This window comes from Trichosurus vulpecula, chromosome 9 (genome assembly GCF_011100635.1).
Source record: "Trichosurus vulpecula isolate mTriVul1 chromosome 9, mTriVul1.pri, whole genome shotgun sequence".
Lineage (NCBI taxonomy): Eukaryota > Metazoa > Chordata > Mammalia > Diprotodontia > Phalangeridae > Trichosurus > Trichosurus vulpecula.
In genome coordinates, this window is record NC_050581.1 from 193,686,577 (window position 1) to 193,709,305 (window position 22,729).

At 43.3% G+C, this 22,729-nt stretch overlaps 1 protein-coding gene across 1 annotated transcript in view; it reads left to right on the forward strand.

The window, feature by feature from the left end:
- Window positions 1-2,299: 2,299 nt before the first annotated feature.
- Window positions 2,300-22,729, forward strand: part of ERC2 (ELKS/RAB6-interacting/CAST family member 2) — a 254,252-nt gene continuing 233,822 nt past the window's right edge. Inside the window, exons 1-2 of the mRNA XM_036739687.1 lie at window positions 2,300-2,408; window positions 15,375-15,631. Coding sequence (XP_036595582.1) covers window positions 2,300-2,408; window positions 15,375-15,631 — 366 coding nt within the window. The remainder of the gene's footprint in view (window positions 2,409-15,374; window positions 15,632-22,729) is intronic.

Here is a 22,729-nt window from a genome sequence, read left to right on the forward strand (position 1 = left end):
TGAGTGGGGGTTGAATAGAACAGTTGGGGGGTCATGCACACACCTGGGTAGAGGAATGCGTTAGATGCTTCTGACCCGAAGTTCACATCATTTCCCTCATATCACCTCAATTCAAAGTTATCAGACATAATTAAACTGAACGAGGCAGAGGAGGGATGCTAAATCTGGGTAAGGCATAGCCCCTGCCCTCGCTGATGTCTTCTACTATCTTCTGAACAGAAAAAAATAGAATGTGCTGCAAGCCCCAAGACTTTTCCCAGCTGGGACATACCACATTGGAGGGTGGGGGTGGGGATGGGGGTAGGAATCATCAAGAAATCTGTCCTCAGTTGAGGAGGGACATCAGTACTTGGCTGAACAGTGCTGAAGGAGGAGTTCTGAACACTAGACAGTCAGTTGGTAGTTTGCTATTTAAATGACTTTTTCTGGCTAGCTAGAATATAGGTTCTGTTGTCTCAAAGCTGTCAAAAGACTACAAGGTTCTGTTAGGTCTTTGTAAGCCAGGAGTCCCAGAGAGCAACAGATTTCTTGATGATTGGCACCTCCCACCCTCCAATGTATTTCCTTGGGACTCACAGGCCCTGTGGTGTCACTTCACATGGAGATGTGTTTCTGTGGTCCTAACTCACAACATTAATCTGGCAGCTTCTCCTCTAGCTGTGAAGATAACACATGTGTAGAAACATCTGTTAACACTAGTAAAAGTGGCTTTATGGGCTCTGTGAGAGGTAGCCTCATGCCCCCCTTTTGTGTCTTAATCTAAAAACAATCCATGCAGGTACTAAACCTGAAGAAACAGCAGAATGGAAAGTTCCGTAATTTATAACTTGGATATATACACAAATAAAATATACGTGGATCTATCGATCCATTCATCCATCATCCATCTATCCATCCATCTATGTATCTATTCATGTATCTATCTATGTGTCTATGTATCTATGTGTGTATCTATGTTTCTATCTATTTATGTGTGCATCTATGTTTCTATGTATGTATCTATGTATTTATGTATCTATGTATGTATGTATCTATCATCTATCTATGTGTGTATCTATGTATCTATGTGTGTATCTATGTTTCTATCTATGTATGTATCTATGTATGTATGTATGTATCTATCATCTATTTATGTGTGTATCTATGTATCTATTTGTGTATCTATGTTTCTATCTATGTATATCTATGTATCTATGTATCTGTCTATCTATGTATCTATGTATATATCTATGTTTCTATCTCTTTATTTATCTAATTCCATAATCCACTTTATGCCCCGGCAGGGAGCTATGCTGGATAAACTCTCATTAGATGTGGAATAGAAGGGCAGACATATCATGAAAAATCATCTTTCTCTCTTCCTTTCCTCTTGTCTTTTGTCTTTTGTTGTTTTACCATTTGTCTCTGCCTCCTTTCTTTTCTGATAGTCTCTTTTGTGTTTCACTCTTTGAGGGAGCAACCTTAACAGCGTAGTGCTGGATGGACATAGATCATAGATTTTGAGCTACAAGGGGCCTCATAGGCCGCTGAGTTCAACCCTCTCATTTTTCATTTGAGGAAATGGAGGTGCGGTGAGGGCAAGGGACTAACTTGCCTGAGGTAAGTGTTAGAGGTAGGATTTGAACTTGGTTCTTCCTGATTCTAGGGCTAGCACCAATCACCATGCTACCCTGCCTTTTTAGGATAGCCTCTATCTCCTGAGTTTCATCAGCTTTTCCAGATAGTGGTTATAGTCTCCCTACAGCGAAATCATTGTTCAGAGGCCAGGGACATGCTGAGTTAAATAAATTTAGTCCCTCACAAGTATTTGCAGCCAGAAATCTCCCAGAGCTACCAGGATGTCCAGAGCTCCTTAGGCACCCTGCCCTCTCCCTGGCCCTCTGTTCTCCTCCACAATGGTGTTCCCATAACTTTACACATAACTCCAGTGGACAGTTTGTCCCACCAAGTACTGTTTGTGTGCCTCGCCTGCTTAGCGAGGTACTCTTAATTCAGTTCTCTTTGTTTTGAGCACCCATTAAAAAAAGAAATGAAAAATAAAAACCAGCTATCCCCTTACCCTTGAAAAGCATTGCTATGACATATTACTCCCGGGGGTATGGCACACCGCATGGAGACTTCGAAATGTTACTCCCGTTGATTTTAATGGGAGCCAGGCTGCCAAAATCCCTTCCACTGTTTGGGAAAGGACAAAAGGGTGTATATTCCCATTTACACGTATGTTGGGGTGATTTCTAACATATGGTATATGATTTACTACCTTGAAGAAACATTTATCTAAGGCTCCGAGAAGAAGGCTATGGTAGCCGGGCCTCATTTACTGAGTGATGATGATTGGGTGAATGTGAATGCATTCGTCAGCTCAGCGACGGGTCCGGGACAGCTGGCCACCAGGAAGGTCCATTACAGTGAGACTGAAGGACCCAATTGCCTCCCTCTCCCCCACCTCCCACTCTGCCTCTGTGGACAACTTGATTATTTTTGAACAGCTTAATTTATTTTAATTTTCCTGATTGCTTCCCCATAAGCACTTTGGTCCTCGATATCGTGTTACTGGCATCGTCATCTGCGATATCATTTAGGAGGCCAGTTCAGAAAGGGACTGCCGACCCGGAGCTGTAACCAGATCTGCTTGGGAAGGAGCTGGCCGTCACTGCAAAGGGGTGATAGAGGATACACTACATTGGTTTAATAGGCTGGATTTATAAAGTCGCTTTCCCCTTGAGATAACAGAGCACGTTCACACGTAGAGTCTCACCTGTTTTCACAAGACCCTTGGGAATGAGGCAGCAGCAGGCACTTTTCTCCATTTTGAAAATGAAGAAAATAGGAGATCAAATTGCTTACTCTGACCTCCCACTCCTTGTCCAATCAATCAAGGAATAAGTGTTTCTTAAATGCCTGCTATGTGCTTGGCATTGCAGAAGGCATTGTAGATAGAAGGCAAGACGGAAATAGTTCCTGCTTTCATGGAGCTTACATTCTATTGGTAAAGGTACCATGTACATAGCCAAATATACACAAAATTCATACCAGAGAATTTAGGGACTGAAGACTCTTGTCTTGGGGTGAAGGTCGGGATGAACATAGCACTTCAACTCAGCCTCAAAGGAAACTGGGAATTCTTCAAGGAAGGAGTAAGGGAGTGAATTTCAGGCATGGGGGATAGGAGGGAGATTGCTTTTCAAGTTTGAGAAGTCAATAAGAAGGATGAGGGGGGGGCATAGGACCATAAAGTGCAGAAATGGGAATAATATTTCACAAGGCTATAATAAAGGTAGGCAGGGGTCAGTTTGTGAAAGGCTGAAATGTGAATATTTGGCTCTTGAGACAATAGGGAGCCACTGGAGTTTTTTGGGCGGTGGTGGTGAGAGGCTGTCATACCTGCACTTCAGGAAAATCTCTTCCACAGCTGTGGGGAGGATGAGCTGGAGAGAGGAGAGATGTGAGCCTCAAAGGCCAATTAAAAGGCTATTGAATAGTACAGTTGAGAGGAGATGAAGGCCTGAACCAAGGTGATGGCTCTGTGAGTGGAGGGAAGGGTATGGATGTGGGAGATGATAACTGAGAGGCAGTAGGCAAGACTCGGCAGCTAATTGGAAATGTGCTCATCACCTACCCTGTCAAAGGAATTGAGATGAGTCTTGTACGACTTGCTCTTGCTGAATCCATGTTACCTCATTGTGATGCCCCTTTTCCTCCCAAACCACTCATCCCTCATTACCCAAATTACCCATTGTAGACTTTTGCTAAGGATTGGCTTCATTGACCAGCCTGTGGCTTGTGGCCTCCAAGGTTAGTCTGGCCTGGCCTGGTCTTGGGGATACTTTCCTCGGTTCTTGACAATCACTCCTTCCTAATGTTGACTAATTATATCTGGAAGGAGCTGTTCTAGAATCTTTCCGGTCATTGACTCACTGGCTCACTGACCTATAGTTGGCCAACTCTGTTCTCCTCCCTTTTCTTGAATGCTGGGGCTTTTGTCTTTCCTTAGTCCTGAGGGATTTCTCTAGGTTTCTGCATTCTTTTGTGTGATGTAAGAGAGTGGCTTATCATTTGCCTGTTTTCCCACTACCCAAAGTCATTGTGCATCTGGGCCTACTGACCTGAACTCACCAGGGCCAATTAGGTTCTCTCTTATTATTTCGTTACTTAGTGTGTCTATCGGCTTCCTCTGAGCCGTTTGCGTTCTGCTGTTTCTGGGGCAAAGAAAGATATTTTCCCTTGGCTGAGAAAACAAGCCCCCAAATTGTTGAGCGGCATTGTCTTCTCTCTCTTGTCTCTTGGTCCATCCCAAGCCTAGGGATGGCTTCCCTTCTTCCTCCCTTCTTCCATATTCCTTTTTCTCCCAATATTGCTTTACAAAAACTGCCTCATTTAAATAAAAATACCAGCACGCACCTTGGCATTTAAGGTTCTCCACAATAATAACGGCCGTGACAACAACTATGATCATAATGGCAGACCGTTATGTAGTTGGATGTCATTTCATTTGATCCTTCCAACCAAACAGTGAGGCAGGGGCATTATTGTTCTGGTTTATAGATGAGGGCACTGAGTCCGAGAGAGGTTGTGTTATTTGCCCAGGGTCACACAGCGAGTAACTGTATGAGGTTGGTTGATAATCTAATAATAAATTTTATAACAGCGTAATTATTCAGCACTTCAAGAAATTCAAAACACTTTACACATTATTTCAGTTTATCTTCACAGCAACCTTGTGTGTGTGTGTGTGTGTGTGTGTGTGTGTGTGTGTGTATCTCCGTATGTAAGTGTGTGTGCTTAACATATAATTAAATATGTATTTGTACTGTGGGGGACATAGAAACTATGCAGATTCTATATGTATAAGTGTATATATATATGTGTGTGTGTGTATTGCAAACTGACATTGAACTTATCCCCATACCTTTACTATCACCCCTAATGTAAGCATACACTTACATATTTAGTGTATGCACTTCTAATCATCTGCCTACCTTCTATATCTCCCATAGGATGAGGATTCTTCACTTTCTTGGGTAATCTGGGAAAGCCCATCGACCCCTCCTCAGAATAATGGTTTTAGATGCATGTAATAAAATGTATAGCATTACATAGGAAACTGATAATATTGAAATAGCTAATGTGCCAATATGTCAAATATGTCAAAATAGTTGGAAAAAAGTTCACAGACCTCAAACTAAGCGTCTGGGATTTTACAACATGCTTTCCTTCCTGGCTTCAGTGTGAACAAACGTGCAGTCCCAGATCTGCCCCCAGAGGCCTCTGCTCCCTTGTGTCCACATATGTCTTGGACTCTGGAAGCATTCCTTCTCAGTGCTTGGGTTGGTTCTGTGCCTGGGACTGTCAGCCAGGGGAGCCATCTTCTGTTCTTGGTGAGTGGCAGAAGCCATCTGGCTTGTGGAGGTGTTGTCAAGAACGCCCAGTTCGTTCTCATCCTGGGTCCTGCTGTTTGCTCTGAAGTGGCCTGTTTTGACAAGAGCATCCAGGAGTCTTGGTTCTCCTCTTGCTCCTCTCCTACACCCCAGGGAGTTGGGGGAAGGGTGGTTGGAGACCTACATGAGTGAACATGGTTCTGGAAGTATCTAGAAATAGACGGTCTGGTTAGATTACTCTGGAGGGCTTTGGCTGGTGGCTCATGTGGTTACCCACACTTGGAGGAGGGGAGAGAGGAAGCTGCCATTGACTGGGCCCTGGGGAATTTGGCAGAGTGATCTGGTATCAGGACAGTTTGTCCCACCTGCTCTGGGGAGGTCTCCCCACCCTGGGTCATAGGATCGTGGATTCAGAGCTGGTAGGGAATTTAGTAAGGAGTGAGTTAATCCCCATTTCGTAGATGAAGAAACTGAGCCATAGATAGGCATGATTGGCTCAGTGGCTAGAACTCTGGGCCTGGAATCAGGAAGACCTGAGTTCAAATGCAGCCCCAGACACTTGAGAGCTGTGTGACCCTAGGCAAGTCACTTAACTTTTGTATTGCCTCAGTTTCACCAACTGTAAAATTAAGATAATAATAATAAACAATAAAAACCTCACAGGGCTGCTGTGATGATCAAATGAGATCATATTTATAAAAGTATTTAGCACAGTGCCAGGCACATAGAAGGCACTTAATAAATCCTCATTCCCTTCCTCCTTCTCCTCTCCTTTCCCCTTTAGTGACTTGACCAGGGTCACATAACAGCTGAATGTGTGAGGCAGGATTTGAACAAAGCTCTCCCTGACTCCAAGTCCAGTGCCTTATTTAATTACATTTTTTCCCTTGGTGGCCTTGAAATTTGGGCTTGGGAAAGCATCCTTACCTGACAATAGGTCAAGATATACCAGGCTCCAATGGAGACCAAGGTCTGTGCACCCAGTAATGAGGAGGTTCAGGCAAAAACTTTCAGAGTACTTGTGGGGAGAGGTGACCAGACAATTCTTGCTGTCAACAGCTAATTCGGGAAGGTTTCCTAGGCAGAAAAAAACCCCTTCTTCTTAGCCTTTTTAAAAGAGGCATTGTGTTATAGTGGCAGAATTCCTGACTTAGAGCCTGGGTTCAAATGCTGTCTGATTCCTAATAGCTGGGCAAGTCTTAGCAAATTGTTTTGCCTCTCAGTTTCCTCACCTGTAAAATAAGGGGACTGAGAGAGATGGCTTCTAGGAAGGTTCCCTCTGGCTCTAAATCTCTCATCTGAGGATCCTGGCTAGGAATACAAAAAGTGTCCACTTCTTATGTGTTTGTAACCATGATTGGCCTCCGTGGGAAAAGCAGTCTTTAAACGACATCCACATTGTCCGCATGAAATGTAACAGTTCCATTTGAATGACATGATAACAGGTAACCTAAGGACCACCCCCTTTGGCAGGGCTTGGTAACACCTTCCTCCGAGAGGCCAAGTCTGTTCCAGTGGTCAGAGGGACACCTCTTGCTCGTCAGCCCCGTCTCACTGTCTAGCTGACAACGGTGAAGGCATCCATCCGCTGACCGAGGAAAGCCTTCTTAGCTACCATTCATTGTTTCAGAGGACCTTTATTTTTACAGGGCATCCCCAGGGCTTAATCCCAGCTAGGGAAGGTGGCCTTTGAATTTTCAGTTGTTCAGTTAGGAGTATAAGCCGCTGCCACACAGTCTTCTCATGGAGGCCGCCAGTACAAGTGGCCATTTATCTGGAAGCTACTGGCTATTGGTCCTCATGTTTTTGTTGGCCCTGAAGCCATAGATTCCAAAGAGGAGGGGAAATTCTGTCCTAAAACATGTAATGTGGATCCATAGGATCAGAGGCTGGATCGGAAGGGGCCGATTTGCTAAGACGTCATGAGTTTTTCTAGGGGTCTTCTCTCTCATCTACTTTGGGATCTGAGCTCCCTCTGTGTGTTGTTGGGTAGTGTGGAAGGTCAGGGCTGCGATGTCAAGCAGCATCAGATGGATACAGCAAACACCTATCTTTGGACTTCCCACAGGACGTCAGTCGGTCAGGTCCTTCAAGGCCAACATGAACTGCCTCTGCCTTGGTGCAACTTAAGGGTGGCTGAGGGGAGTTTAAGAGTTGGCCTGGGCATTTTGATCTGTGGGAGGATCGTGTATCCTTTGTTCCTGGATCGAAGCACGTTGAGTGCTTCTTGGCTAGCTGACTTAGGCAGATGGGATAACTTGGCAGCTGGAGGGTGTGGCAGGTGGAGGGAGCTCTGACCTGGACTCAGGAAGACCTGTGTTCAGATTGGACCTCTGATGCTGACTCACTGGATAAGGTGTTCCAAAAGTCTTTGTGCAGCTTTAAGCCCTTTTGGGATACCCTGTGTGACCATGGCCAGGTCACTTCATTGGTATTTGCCTCCATTTCTTCATCTGTAAAATGGGTGTAATCATAGCACCTCCCTCCCTGGGATATAATTAGACAACATTTGTAAAGTGCTTTGATATAAATGCCATCTTTATTGTTGACTTTTCAGTTCCATTGGTCTTGATTTTTGTGTGTCAGGGCCAGGGTTCTCCCCTTTGCCCCCCATAATTGACATTATGCATCATTCTGTCCCCTGGGGACCTGACTTCACAGAGCCCTCATGGGCAGTGCTCTGTGAGGCCAGGCTTTATTACGGCACTTTACAGGTTCTCTGGAGAGCATATTTCCTGAAATAGAGTGTTAAGGATATTCACATATTTACACTCTGAAGTTTGTCGTTTAGGAGGCTGAATTTCCAAAAATACCTGTCAGAAAATATATTTAACTGTGTTGTACAATTCTTCCCCCCGCTAAGGAAAGGGCTTCTTCCCTATGGCTTCTGAGGCTGAGGCCCCTCCTCTCACCCCCTGTTCCTTGCTTCAGTGACATGTCATATGGTGGTCATCTTTGGCCACCAAGCCCTCTCAGGACCCTTGGTCCATAGGAAAACATGCAGCAGCACTTCTGGTCACACTCTCCTCTCTAGCCACACTAACTAAAGTCCTCCCTCTCCCCATGGTGTGTCCTTGCTCTGATACCTTCCCACCCTCCCCTTTCCTCTCCCTTGCTCTCTCCTCATGCTAACATATCCTTGATTCTTTCCTCTTCATTGAATGCTTCTCATCTCCCTATAAATATGCTCAAGTTTCTCACCTCTCCCCTCCCAAATCTACCATCTCAAGTCCTCCTTCATAGCTGCTAAATAGCTCAATATTATAGCTGCTGCCTCCATTTGCTCATCAGTCATTCTCTCTTAAACCTCTTGCAATCTGGCTTTTGTACCCAACCACTTTACTGATTCTGTTTTCTTAGAGGTTACCAATGACCTTTGAGACATCAATCACTAAAGGCCTTTTTTTGTTTTAAACCTCATCCTTCTTGACCTCATCTAAACTTTTCTCACTGCTGATTGTGGGACAGTGGGAAGAGTGGATTTGGAGTAAGAGGACCTGGCTTTGAATCCTGACTGCTACTTAAAGTGGTACTTGTGTGATTTTGGGAAAATCCCTTAACTTCTCTGTTCCTCAGTTCCTCATCTGTAAAATGAGAGGATTGGATTTACTGACTTCTAAGGTTCTATCCAGCTCTAAATCTATGGTCCCCTCATAGGATCTCTTCTTCAACTGATATTCACATATTGGAGTCCCCAGAGAGTGGCTACTATTGTTTTCAGGGGCCTAAGGGTAACTCTTTGAGGTCAAACTTTTGACACTATAATTCACAAGCCCCCACCAGTATACTTTCCATGAACAACCAGCCAATAGACTTCATTAACTTTTAGAAAAGGAATTGACTAAGATGATGTTAGAAGAACAGTAATTACAGAAACATTTTTTGTCATTAGAGTGTAAGTTAGTTCTGACGAGGGATTGTTTTATTCAGTATATTTGTATTTCCAGTATCTAGCACAGTGCCTGGCACATAACAAGTACTTAAAAATACTGGCTAATTGACAGGTTTTAATCCCAAAGCTGAGGTTTGCTTTCTTATACCATCCATGAGAAGAGTGGGTTCAAAGTTAAAGAATAATGAAACAGGCACACATGCAAAACTCACAACCCCTGGTGCTAGAAATCCTTTTTCCCTTCATGGAGTCCTCATGAGTCCCTTAAGTGTGGAATTCTCTTCTGGGTTCTGAGGGTCTATGCCTTTCCATAGTCAGTACCTGGCAATGTTCTTAACCATGGTGTGTATGTGTGTGTGGGATGGCAGTCATATACTCTGGAAGGTGTTATTCCTCAAAAACTCCAGGTACTGGAAGTCCTTTTTTCATAGGATACTCATGCAGCTCCCCTTGGAGGAATATGCCTCCACATCTCTTTGTCTTCCATGCGTCTCTCTGCTGCTGGTTGGGGGATTGTCTCTTTATTGGTCAAGTTTCTCTGATCCTAGCTGCATGTATTAATTGATACTAACCTAGTGTCTCTGATGAAATGTGACAGGGATAGGAAGGTGAGAGAGTAATCCCTTCCTTCCCACCCATATCCAATTGCCTCTTGGGTCTCTGTATCTAACTTTTTTTCTGGAGGGGGAAAGCCAGGGCAATTGGGGTTAAGTGACTTGCCCAAAGTCACACAGCTAGTAAGTGTGTCAAGCGTCTGAGGCCAGATTTGAACTCAGGTCCTCCTGACTCTAGGGCCTGTGCTCTACTCACTGAGCCACCCAGCTGCCCCTCTGTCTCTACCTTTCGAACTGGAATCCTCAGTTCCTTAACTTGGGGTCCTTCAACACTAGACTGACTTGCTGTTATTAATCATAAACCCAATGGGTATGAATTTTTATTGTAAAATATTTCTAGTGTTGCTGTTATAGACTTTGGTTTAGTGGCGAAAGTCTATAATCCTCTTTAATTGATTGAGGACATATTGACACAATTGTAGGAAAATTCCTTAACACCTCCTATTGATTGGTTGTGTCTATGATTTGATCAGAGGGGCATTGGCACCATAAAGGTATGGAATGTAACTATGTCTTATTTTAAAACTTAATGGTCCTTGTTGATTGACTAATGAAGTTAATTGAGGTGTCTGGGCCTTCTGTGATTACATTAATTGTGGTGAGAGATGGAATGCTTTACCTGTGCCCCTCCTGTTCAATTATGATTCTTTGATCACCCTTCCTCTTGGATGTTCTATCTCCCTTTGGCTTCAGACAGATATACTCTTCTGATGACCACTTGCTGGATATGTTATATGGTGATTTCTTTTGGGAATGGGTCAGACTACTTGGCCACTGAGATCCCTTTCAACTGATTTTTCTCTTATTTCTTTTCCCATCTGTTTTTGGTTCCTCCACTGGTTTCTTATTCTTTCCTTAACTATTTAATATAGATGTTCTCTGAGGGTCCAGTCTTGATAGTGGGAAGTTAATAAATGGTTCTAGTTGATGGATTGATCCTATGTCTCTTCTGGTTATATGAACTCTCTCTGTAGCAAACTCATTCATTTTGATAACATAGGAAAAAAAATTGGCTGTGGAATTTCAAAGCCTACCTCTAAAACTTATTACCTGTGTGACCTTGGAGAAGTCCCTTGACCTCTGTGGGCTTCAGGTTCCTCACCTGTAAAATATGAGAGTTGGCTGGGATGGCTTCTCAGCTTCCTTCCAGCTTTAGACCTAGGACTTACTCTGATTTCAGAGATGATTCCCTGGTCTGAATCTCCAGACAACACCCTTTTTTCTGAGCTCTAGACCCACACCCCCAAATCCTTGTAGGATAGGTCTGCTGCTGTGCCCCATAAGCAGTGAGTCACCTAGCCTTTATTAAACACTTGCTATATACCAGGCACCAGCAAGTGGTCGGGATATGAATAGAGACAGAAACAAAATCCCTTCCCTCAGAGACCTCCCCACTGCTAGAGATCATTCATGTGAGGCAGGATGTCCACTTGCCACTGATGTCTTAGGGGGAATTCTAGGTTCAGGGTTAGACAGGACTCAGTGGCCTTAGGTTCTATGATTCTAAATGCTTTGGGAAGAAATTGTTCAATGCATCAAGAAAATCTGACTTCTATATATGTAAGACTTTATGGGGGGTAATTATCACACCTAGAAACATATCAAAATTTCTTTAGAATATTTTGGCCGATGGACAAAAACTGCAGGCATGCACATAAAGTTAAGATCACTTTTGTCTCTGAAACAACTGAAACTGATGTGGCTAATTATAGGAAGAGTATTGTTCTTGGAAACCACATTTAACGATGCCTTAGCAAGCACTTACTGCACGAAGCCTTTCCCCTCGAGGGGCATAAACTGCCAAGGATGAGCATGTGGACTGTGGAGCTGTAGCCTGGATGCATAAAATATTTTCCTATTTGCCTTAGGAGCTGAGGTGATCTCAGTGGCCATAAAATGTAGGATCAGAAAACAGTTAACTTTGCTGCTTTAAAAGCCTGTAATCTTCCCAGCCCCAGGTTAAATGCAGATGGCAAAGAATTTTTATAGGCTGGTGCTGAATACAGTGGCAGGACATTGTGCCTAGCCAAAGGAAGGAGAGAGATTTCCTTGCGTGTTGGAGTAGGGAGAACCCTTGAGCTTCATTCAGTCCGAATGTCATACTGCAAATGGACAAACCATATTCTAGGTAGGGAATGTGCTTGGCCCAATGTCACACAGCTAGATGGGGACAGAGCTAAGATTAGAACCCAAGTGCCCTCAGATGAGACAGCATGTCATAGTCGATAGAGTATGGGATCTGCAGTCAGGAAGGCCTGGGTTAAAATCACACCACTGATACTTGGTAGTTGTTTGACCCATGGCAAATCACTTAACCTATATTGAGCACCAGTTTCTTTATCTATAAAATGAAGGGGTTGGATTACCAGGTGGCTTTATAAGGCTCTCGGCAGCTCTAAATCTATTTTCTGTAATTCTGATTTCCAGGACCAAACTCCCTTTTCTGCCTACACCACAAAGAGTTATGTCCCCATGTCCCAAATCCCAGGGTCTCAGAGTAGGAAGGGATCTCTCCAAAGCATACCTGAACAGGAATCTTCTCTGCAACATATGCAAGTAGTTTGGGCTGTTGTCATCCCATCGATTCCTGGCTTTCTTCTGTTATTCTTGTTCAGTGTTGAATGTATCATTCTATGTCATAAGAAGAGGCAGACGTGTGGGCAGTTTTCTCCCTCCTGTCCCTCCTAAAGACCAGATTTGTGAAGCTCCAGGAAAAATATATTTTTACTGGCCCTTGTTAGGTATACTCCATCCCTGGCCAAGAGCCCATCTCTTCTTTATTAAAATATAGGCCACCGTCTGGAAATCTAAATCCTGTTCTCAGACTTCATCTTCTTATTCAGCTTCTCACCCCCCAGATCTGTCTTTCTCTTCTGAATCCCTTGCCTTCAATCAACAGTAGTGATGAGAACTCCACCTGTACCCTCAAGTACTTAAGTTTCTTGCCCAGGAGTTCATAATCCTTAGCAATGCCTCCTAGGTTCTTTCTGGCAGAAACATTTGTCTTTACATGAATCACTTGAATGGTGTAACAGCTGTCTAGTCTCAAGAAACTGCCTATCTATCCCAGATACATCCATCAGAAGCCAGAAGATGTCTCTATTACTTATGTCAGATTGAGAATAAAATAAAAGTTAATTTAAAAATGAGTTTAAACACACCCGCAAAGACAAATTCGGTGGGTGTTGTTTCTTCTTCCTCTTCCTCTTACTGAATGACTTCTCGCCTGGTGGTGGTGGAAGTAGATGATTAGCATTTATATAGTGTTTGCAATATCTCATTTGATCTTCATCATAACCATGGGGGGAAGGTTTATTTTTATTATCCCTCTTTTATAGAAGAGGAAACAGAGACTGAATAATTAAGTGACTTGCCCCCATCACACAGCTAGTAAAAGTTTGAGGCAGGGTTTGAGCATTCCTCCCGATTCCAAGTCCAGTGTTCCATTCATGATGCCATCTTGCTCCTCTCACCTGAACATTCCCTTGTAGTTTTTATGATTTTGGAACTATAATTAAAGTCCAAAGTCCCTTCTATCTCAAAATCCTTTGATCCTGTGAACCATACACTATGTTGATGACCAGTTTCCTCAGGGGACAATTTAAATACTGGTAACCTACCAACTTGGAATGAGACCATGTGGGAACTCTTGCGTATTCCTCAAGGGAAGGGCCATAGTCAGCTGTAAATGAATAATTTTAAAACGTTAACAGAAATGAAAGAAACAGAAACATGAAATTTAAGCTAAGGGTCTTCCCTCCTAATTTTTGTTTCCCTCAATTAATAGGTAGGAATGATGAGGGGAAAAGGAAAGATGTTTGAATACAAAGAAACTTCTCTTTGTTTTTAAAAGAAGACAGGATTCATTTTCACACAATAGATTTCATTCCAACAAATACTCAAATCACTTTTTAATAAAGTATATTGCTTGGGAAAAGAGTTAATCATTCATTTAAATTAAGGGGAATGAAGATTTTCTCTTTGACAGTATGGAAGTAACATTGTTAGCTTCTTCCGGTGACTCTTTACATTGTTGTATCCGTTGTCTATGTTATTCTCCTGGTTCTTCTTCATTCTGCATCAGTTCTTATAAGTCTTCCGTGTTCTTCTGATGTCTTCATATGCACCATTCCATACTGAGCAATGCTATTCCATAAATGAATATATCACAATTTGTTCTTCTAGTCCCTCGTCCCTGGGTACATATTTTGCCTACAGTTGTGGGTTTTTTTTGGTCATCACAATGCTGCCTTGAATATTTTTGTCAATATTGGTTGGGTCTTTTCTTGCTGTAACCTCCTCAGCATACAGTGTTAAGTAGTCATATCTTTGGATCAAAGTTTATGAAATGTTCTTACATAATTCCAAATTGATTTTCAGAGCAGTTGGACCAGCTTCTTGCTTCCTGCCATCCTACAGCTCCTTCAACAAGAAGTTTCCCTTTTTTAGTACCTCTGATTACATGATGGGTGTGGGGTCATCGCCGAGGGCTACTTTGATTTTCATTTCTCTGATTCCTAGATTCTGGACACTTTTCCAGAGCAGTGATTGATAAAGAAACTCCTCTTTGAGACAATGCGAGGAAATGAAAAGGGAGAAGAATCTTTGAATCATAAAATTGCTAATATTAAGCTTGTTCACCTGTCAATAAAACCCTCTAGATTTTATTTTTGTCCTGCCTTCCTTCCTTCATTCCTTCCTCCCTCTCTCCCTCTCTTCTTCCTTCCTTCCTTCCTTCTCCCTTCTTTTTTCAGGCATGGACAACATGAATTCTGATTTTCTTATGATTTCATTAGTATAGGGAAAGAGACCTTCCTGGACAGGGAAATTCCTCTACCAAAGCAGGTCAGCACCTTCTCTGAAATTTAAGAGTATTAGAGAGTTGAACATTGAGTGGCAAAGTTGTCCAGAGTTGCATGGATACTATGGGCAAGAGGCAGGACTTTTACCCAGATTTTCCTTGTTTCTAAGGCTGTGCTCCATCCACTGTGCCATGATACCTCCTAGCTCTCTCTCTCTCTCTCTCTCTCCCCCATCTCCCCCCCCCCCCCCTTTAAAGCCAGCTCTCGCTGTTATCCATACCTTGGCTTTTTCTCTCTTAGGATATTAATCTATCAGCCACAGATGCAATTGGAAAGTGGAAGGCAAGACATTCACTGTGTTCCATCCAACCAATTTGCTGCTGGAAAGAGTGCCACATTTCTATTGAAAATGCTCTTAATTGCTTGCTTCGAACCCTGGTGGCTTGTGCGGTGCCTGGTGTGGGTTTGCATTCACCCAGGTCCTTTCCTCCCTTTGTTTATTCGGCCTGTGTATGAGGAGCCCTGAGCGATGTGATTGGCTGGGGGAGGACAGGCTGTCTGGGCACATGCAGCAGTGTTGAAGAGTATTTGGACACGGCTTCCTTGCTGTCTCTGTCACAGTTGACATTAATTATTGACGGAAGTTTTAGAAATCGCGCATGTGCCAGCTCCGTTGCCTGTAACCTAGCCTCCAGGCAGCGGCAGCAGCAGCAAGAGGGATCAGTGGGCTGCTGGGGAGTAGTAGCACCTGTAGCCTTCAGCTGGGTGCCCAGCGAGCTTGGGGTTGGGGGATGCTGGGGCGCGCTGTCTGAGCTGCTGGATGACGGCAGGATGAACCGTCAGGCTTATTTCTATCGTGTCCCTCCACAGGAGCTGCACAGGAGGACCCAACTTCAGCCCGAACCGGCAAAGACGAAGGCTCTTCAGACTGTCATAGAAATGAAGGTAGGGGCTGGGCACGCTTGGCAGTGTCAACCAGCTGGTGACGTTCGTGGGCACTTGAGATCGGAAAACATGCACTGAGCCTAATCATTTGGCATAGCTTTTTGCCTCCACCCCAACAAACAAACAGCCTCAAGCCAATGTTTTGTTTGGATGTGGTCTTTCTCTATTTGTGATTCTTAGAGATAGATTCATTAGGGTCTCATCCTGTGTGTAAGGGTCGCCCACCTGAATTGGCTCCACTGGCAAGCAGCAGAAGCCATCTGAAACGGTTAACTATTTTCAAGAATTACATTTTCAGGAATTGAATACATCTACTTTCCCTACCCCACGCCCAATTCAGTGACAAAAGCTCTTTGGAGAAACCAGAGTTTGCCAAAGGAAGGCTGCTTTGTGCCCCACAGAAGGGTCACCGAGTGATTGAAATGACATTATCAGGAAAATATTTTTCTACTATAAAAAGACATTTTCCCTACTGTGTGTGGGTGTGTTAACCTGAACACTATTTCTTAGTCAAGGTTGAAGATAATGACAGTACAGAAAGTATTTACAAATTTCCCCTCCCACGTCCCCTTCCCCCAACTCTGCTGTGAAGACAACTGAGGAATAATCTTAAAAACCTCCTGACACTCTAAGGTGTGTCCGTGTAGCTAGGATGATTACTCACCTGATAAAAATTAGGAATAATGAAACAATAAAGGTTTGTAAGCTGATTTAAATGAATGGCGCTCAGCTGCCTCTTTATTTATTTATTTTAGTGTCTGGTAAGCTGAAGCCTTTTCACTTGAAAGTCTTACTTTTGAAAAGGAAGCCTGGCCAAAAATTTATGTCATGAGAATGGTCAAGTCTCACCTTGTTGATGTCACCTTGAAGAAATAAAATAGCATTAATCAGTGGGGATGTGTGCCTTTGATAACTTGGGCAGTTGGGCAAGCTGGGCTTGGGACCAACTTGTAGGAAAACTCTAAAGGTTGAAGGAAACACACTGCCCATCCCTACTTCTGCACAGGGTCCCATCAACATTCAGTGCACACACTCAGATTGTTTGTTCCAAAGATCCCAAGCGGCCTGGGGAGGAATAAAGGACTTCTTACCATTGACCTTTGCATCATCTTGCCCTCTATACAGATGAGTTTAGGATGTTATCTGGTCAGTGAAAATGGCTTCAGCCAAATACAGCTGTAACTAAGGCTTCTGGGTCTTTGGCTTGTAAGTCTTCATCCTGTCAGTCAGGGTAGAGATGAGTTAGCCCATTTAAAGCAGGCTTGGTTGAAACTGGCTTAAAAATAATACACAGTATATTGATAAGAATTTTTGTAATTTATTAGCTTTGGAGAAGCAGCATTAAGTAGTGTCTAGGGAGTCAGTCCTGGGGGAGTCAGGAAGACCTGAGTTGAAGTTCAGCCTGTGGCATGTTCCAACTTAAGACAACAGAGAAGACTTTGGAGTCAGAGCTCCTTATTTTAGGCTATAACCTCCCTGGTCCTCAGTTTCCTTATCTGTAAAAGGAGGGACTTGGAATGAATGGCCTGCGAGGTCCCTTTTAACTTCAGTTCCATGAAGTTTTAAACCAGTGTCTTCTAATAAATCTATTAGTCAAGCATCAAACATTTTTTCAGTTCCTGCTCTATGTCAGGCACTCTCTTAGGTAGCTGGTGAACCAAAATAAAAATGAGACAGTCTTTATAAGTTACAGACAAGTTGCATCAGTGGATGGGAGTTTCTATACTGGGTGTTCCCTATACCCATGAAATCACAGGAATCTAAAATGAGCAGCTTTCCTTGCCAAAGAAAGTTCTCAAAATCTCTGTAGAGAGTAAGTGCGTCATTGTGCCTACATGGACTATCAGATGGCCCCTGAATGCTCTCCCAGCATTAGTGATGGACCTTCAGTGAAGGGAGTTTTATACACACTCTTGATCCCCTTTCTGTTGGCTTTTGACTGCCTTTTTAAAAGGAAAACTAATAGATGATGAGTTTCGAGATTTAGAGCTGAAATAGACCTTTGGGGTCTCACTTTAGTTCCTAGTCACTGCTTCCATCATTATAATTGTGTGGCAAAGAGAGGACCCTTCCCCCCAATTCTTAAAGCCAATGAGTGAAATCCTTTCGGGCAATTCAGTGGAATGACTTGGAAGCCCATTTTCAGAGTGAGCACTGATCAACAAATTTATCAGTAACTGGAAGCTGCAGTGTTGCTTTGTGCATATGGCTGGCAGTGTTCAGATCACTGGGGTCCTTAACATGGCACTTCTTTCTGTGCTAGGGCATGGAGAAATCTGTCATTCGTTAGCACTCAATTTCACCTCTTTAGGATGAGTTGTGTAGCAGCTTGCTAGAAGATACCCAGGCTCTCTGCATGTTTTCTCAGTGCTCAAAAGCTCAGCCTTTGATCTCCTCCTGTACTACAAGTGCTGCTCTTTTTGGGACTTGGATGGGAAACAATTGAGGAGAGCTCAGATTCTACAGCCAACTACTAGGGATGATTTGAGCAAGTAGGTGACTGTACACTGGGTACAGAATGAATGGAACTGGCATTTCAGCAGTGGTGAGAGCATCTGGCTTTCTCTTGGGTAAGACTTAAAAACTAAAGTTTCATGTTAACTTTTGGCCAAGGCTCAGAATTATACAACCTTTTGCCAAAATTCCAAGTTATATAGCCTTAAAAAAACGAACAAGCAAAAAAAGGGAAATGAATTTCTGTGAGATGCTGCTTTGGTTAACAATAATCCTTAATCCATACATTGATCCTCTAAATAGCTGCAGAACAACTTTTTGATTTCTTTCATCTGTTACCCATCAGGAAAAAAGATAGCAGGTGTGAGATTCCATGAGCTCTTGCCCCAAATAAAGTCCTACTTGGAACCACTAAGAAGAGTTTCTGTTTTGCATGTCCAGTGAGTTTCCTGTCTTACAAAGTTATTCTTTGTGGGGCAGATTCTCTGCACAGATCTTGAAATCTCTAGATCCTCATGCAGAAAGCATTTATCAGTGAGAGGATATAGAAATTTTATTATCCTAGGTAGGCCTGATAGTTTTATAGAGGTTTTGTTCAAGTCACCTGAGTTAAGATGGAAGGACACGATATGAATAAAGTTATTTATGGTTTATCTTCTTGCAGGGAAGACCATGTTTTAATTTTGATCGAGATTTGGTATGGCAGGTATGTTCTGTATGGGTTTGCTCTAGAAAACTGCGTGTGTTTTAGAAAAAGTGTGTGTTTCTTTGTAGATGTAGCTGTCTTTCTCTTTTTCTTCCTTTAGTGACTCGCCTCTTAAGTCTTTTTTTAAAACACATTTCCTCTGCCATCGCTATAGGACGTTATAGATTATTTAAAAAGCCAGTTCCTCCCCTCCCTTGCCATCACGGAATTGCAGAATCTCAGATTTGAAGGAGACCTCAGGGACCAGCTAGTCTAATTAGCACCTAAATAAAAATCCCTTCTCCAGCTTCCCTGATGTGTCTTCCTCCTGCTTGTACTCGAAGGTGTCCAGTTATAGAAAAGATGCTCCTCTGCCTAAGGCAGCCCCTGCTACCTTTGGATAGCTCCACTTATTTTGAGGTGGTTTCCTTCCCCTCCTCCTCCCATCCGGCCTAATCTGCTTCTCAACTTCTGCCTTTTGCTCCTAGTTCTGTTCTCAGGGGCCAAGCAAAAAGGAGTCTGCAGACATAATCCAATTGATTGTAATTTTTGATCATTGATTAGGAGTAACAGCTTTCATGCCTATATTTGACATGATGAAAATGAGAGGCAGCAAATAGCCAAATGGACAGGATCTTGTTCAACTAGTCTCTTTAAAGATAGTGACAGACAAAGTCACCACTTCAGGAATAGCAAGCATCAAGTTATAGCAATCAGTCATTTTCTATCAATCAATCAAACACTTATAAAGTGCCTACTACGTGTCAGGTCCTGTGCTAACACTTACATGAGTAGGTGAGATTGCTTTATGTGCACATACTTATGGTACCCTCCTGGGGGTCCTGTGAGAGTTGTGCTAATAAATACAAGGCTACACTGAAGCTCATTTTAAGCTCTTTAAGGGATGGAGGTCTGCTCTTGACTGACTGAGGCACAGTAGAATTAAATGACCCCAGAGAGCAGTCTCTCCAGTAGACAGAGTGTATTTTATTTGTAAAATTGGCAGCTAAATGGGCTAACTGAAGTGAAAGGACCCATCCATGCACAAATCCCTGCTTTTGTTTCATGATGTCAAATAATGTAGAGCTGATTGGTGGGTCAGAGCTTGGCAAGAGAAGTCATTTTCCTAGGAACGTACATTTAGAGTTGGGAGATACTTTAGAGATGATCTAGCCCACCCTCTTCTTTTTATAGATGAAGGATCAGGCCCAGAGAGGGAAGTGATTGGCCCAAGGTCACACAGATAGTGTGAGAGATGGAATTCTTTCCAAGGTCCTGTGATTCTAATCCCATGTCCTTTCCTCTACACCAGTCTTCCGACCTCTTCAGTTCGAGAACCCAGTTAATTCAACACACATACACACATATACCTATAATCTGTTCAGTAATACATTCTACGAATATATGTACATGTGTGCGTATCATATACTAGCCGTGTGACTCTGAGTAAGCTTCCAAATGGGAATCATAATCGCGTCTAGCTCACGGGTTTGTTATGAGTATCAGATGAGATAACAGATATGAAGCAGCTTGTAAACCTTAAAGTGTTAGACAGACCTCAGCTATTATGACTGTGTATGTGTAAGATAGTTGGGAACAGAGATGCTGTTTCTATGCAGATGTGTATAATATACACACATGTGATGATATGTGCATGACTGGCACATATACAACATACACGCCCAGCATATACACACCTACATGTATGTGCACATGCATATTCATATATGGACACATGCACAAACACATATAGATACCTAAACACACCCATATGGGTCTGTTGTTTCATTAGTACAGGGAATTCCTGGGTAAGGAGAGTCCCTCTGCCAATTCAGGCTGGTAACGTTTATGACCCACAGTCTTAGCTACCTAGAGCCCCTGGGGATAAAGGACTTGTTCAGGAATGTACAGCCAGTATGTGGAAGGATTTGAAGCCTGATCTTTCTGGCTTCAAAGCCAGCTTTCCATCTCTTCCTCTACATCTCCCTAGACCATGGAGCTCCCAGGTGTAGACCCTACCCCTGGTTGGTTGTCATCCTTCGGTCTCAAGGAGGACCAAAATGACATCAGTCTGCTGGAGTCAAGTTTCAGTGTGTCTGGCTGTGGCTGATCAGGCCAACACAAGCTCGGGATGCTCTGCCACAGGTCAGGCACAAATAGTCTGTGTGAACATCCGAAGTGGATACTCCAAATTTGCGCGTCCTGCATTTCCTTTGAGCTGTCTCAATGGACAAAGGCCATACAGACTTGGATCTGCAGCAGAACTTACTGTCACCTGGAGTCAGATTTTTAGAGGCCTACCAGCAACTGGGAGTTTATTCTACACCTGCTAAAAGTGTAGAAAAGAAGGACAGTGGTGACTTCTTGTCCCTGGGTGGCCTGCAAGCATGGACATTCTCCCTGCCTGTCTCCCTTTTCAACTGCTTTTTTTTAAAAGCAAGTTTTATTAATCTTTTCTTTTTCTTACATCATTGCAATTATCCCAAGTATCCCTGCCCCTCCCCCAGAGCCATTTCACACGATCAATAGTCATTTTTAGAGAGGAACAAGCACAGCACAGCTGATCAAGACGTTGAAGGTCTGAAGGACTGTGTCATGTGTGACCCCTGTGACCTCCACAAAGAGGTCCCTCGGGGGCACCTTCTCTCGCTTCATTTGATCAAATATCATCTTCTGGTGCGCCATCGCTTTCCATTTCCATTTTTGTAGTTACATTTCCTTGGTTCTGCTTGCTTCCCTTTGCATCGGTTAATTGAGATCTTTCCGGGCTTCTCTGAATTCATCCCACATGTCATTTCTTACAGCACAGCATTATTCCAATTACGTTCATGCACCACAGTGTGTTTAGCCATTCCGCAGTACATGGGTATCTACTTTGCTCCTAATTCTCTGCTATCACAAAAAGTGCTGCTATAAATATTTTGGAGTATATGGGGACTTTCTTCTTATTCGTGGCTTACTTGGGGTATGAGCCCAGTAATGCAGTCAGGGGTTCAAAGGGTATGGATATTTTAGTTGCTTTATTTGCATAATTTCAAATTACTTTCTAAAATGACTATATCATTTTTCAGCTCCACCAACAATGTGTATGTTTGCTTATCATTCCACACCTCCTCCTACTTTCATTATTTCCAATTTTGGGGGTCATTTTGCCCAGTGATTTTTACTTCATTGGCAGCATGGAATAATGGACTTGGGGTCAGGAAAACCTGAATTTCAGTCCTAGCTTGGGGGCTTACTGCTGAGTCTCACTTCCATATCTATAAATAGGGAAATAAGAATCCGTAGGAACTACTGCCTAGGCTTATCATGAGGCCCATGGGTACACCATCCACAAAACATCTAGCATTTCTTAAAGGATTAGAGAAATGTCATTTTTTGGATCATTGCCCATGATCTCTCTAGTCCAGGGGTGCCAGATAACCCACCATACTTAGGTTAGGTTTGGCCCGATTGAGTGCCTTGTCCCAACTTGCAAGAAGATCATTCATTCAATGACAAGAAGCTGGGTTGCGATGGTAACTTGAGCCTGAAATGCAACCTGAACCAAGCCCTGGGATACAGTGAGGAAAAGGCTCACATGGCTCTGCTGGCCACGTCTCCTTGGGGATGAGCCCCCTTGATCTTTTTATCCCACAGACTGGTGAAGAGATAACCACAACTCATGGAAGTTCTGGCCCCAATGCCTACTTTGAGCTTCACTGTCTCTCAGCCTTCTTAGAGTCGTGGTTGTTTATGTGGATTCTCCCCTAATAGACTAGGAGAGCAGGGGCCAGGTTTGGCTTTTCTTTGCAGCCCCATTGCCTGGCACACAGTAGGCATTTAATAAATGCTCGTGGACTTGACTTTCCTTTGAGCCCGGGATATACTTATATGTACCCCCCTTCCGTTGTCCTGAGCATAGCCTGAAAAATGGTCTTTGCCCCTTGCCTGGTACAGTGAAGGAGGCAGAGACTCTG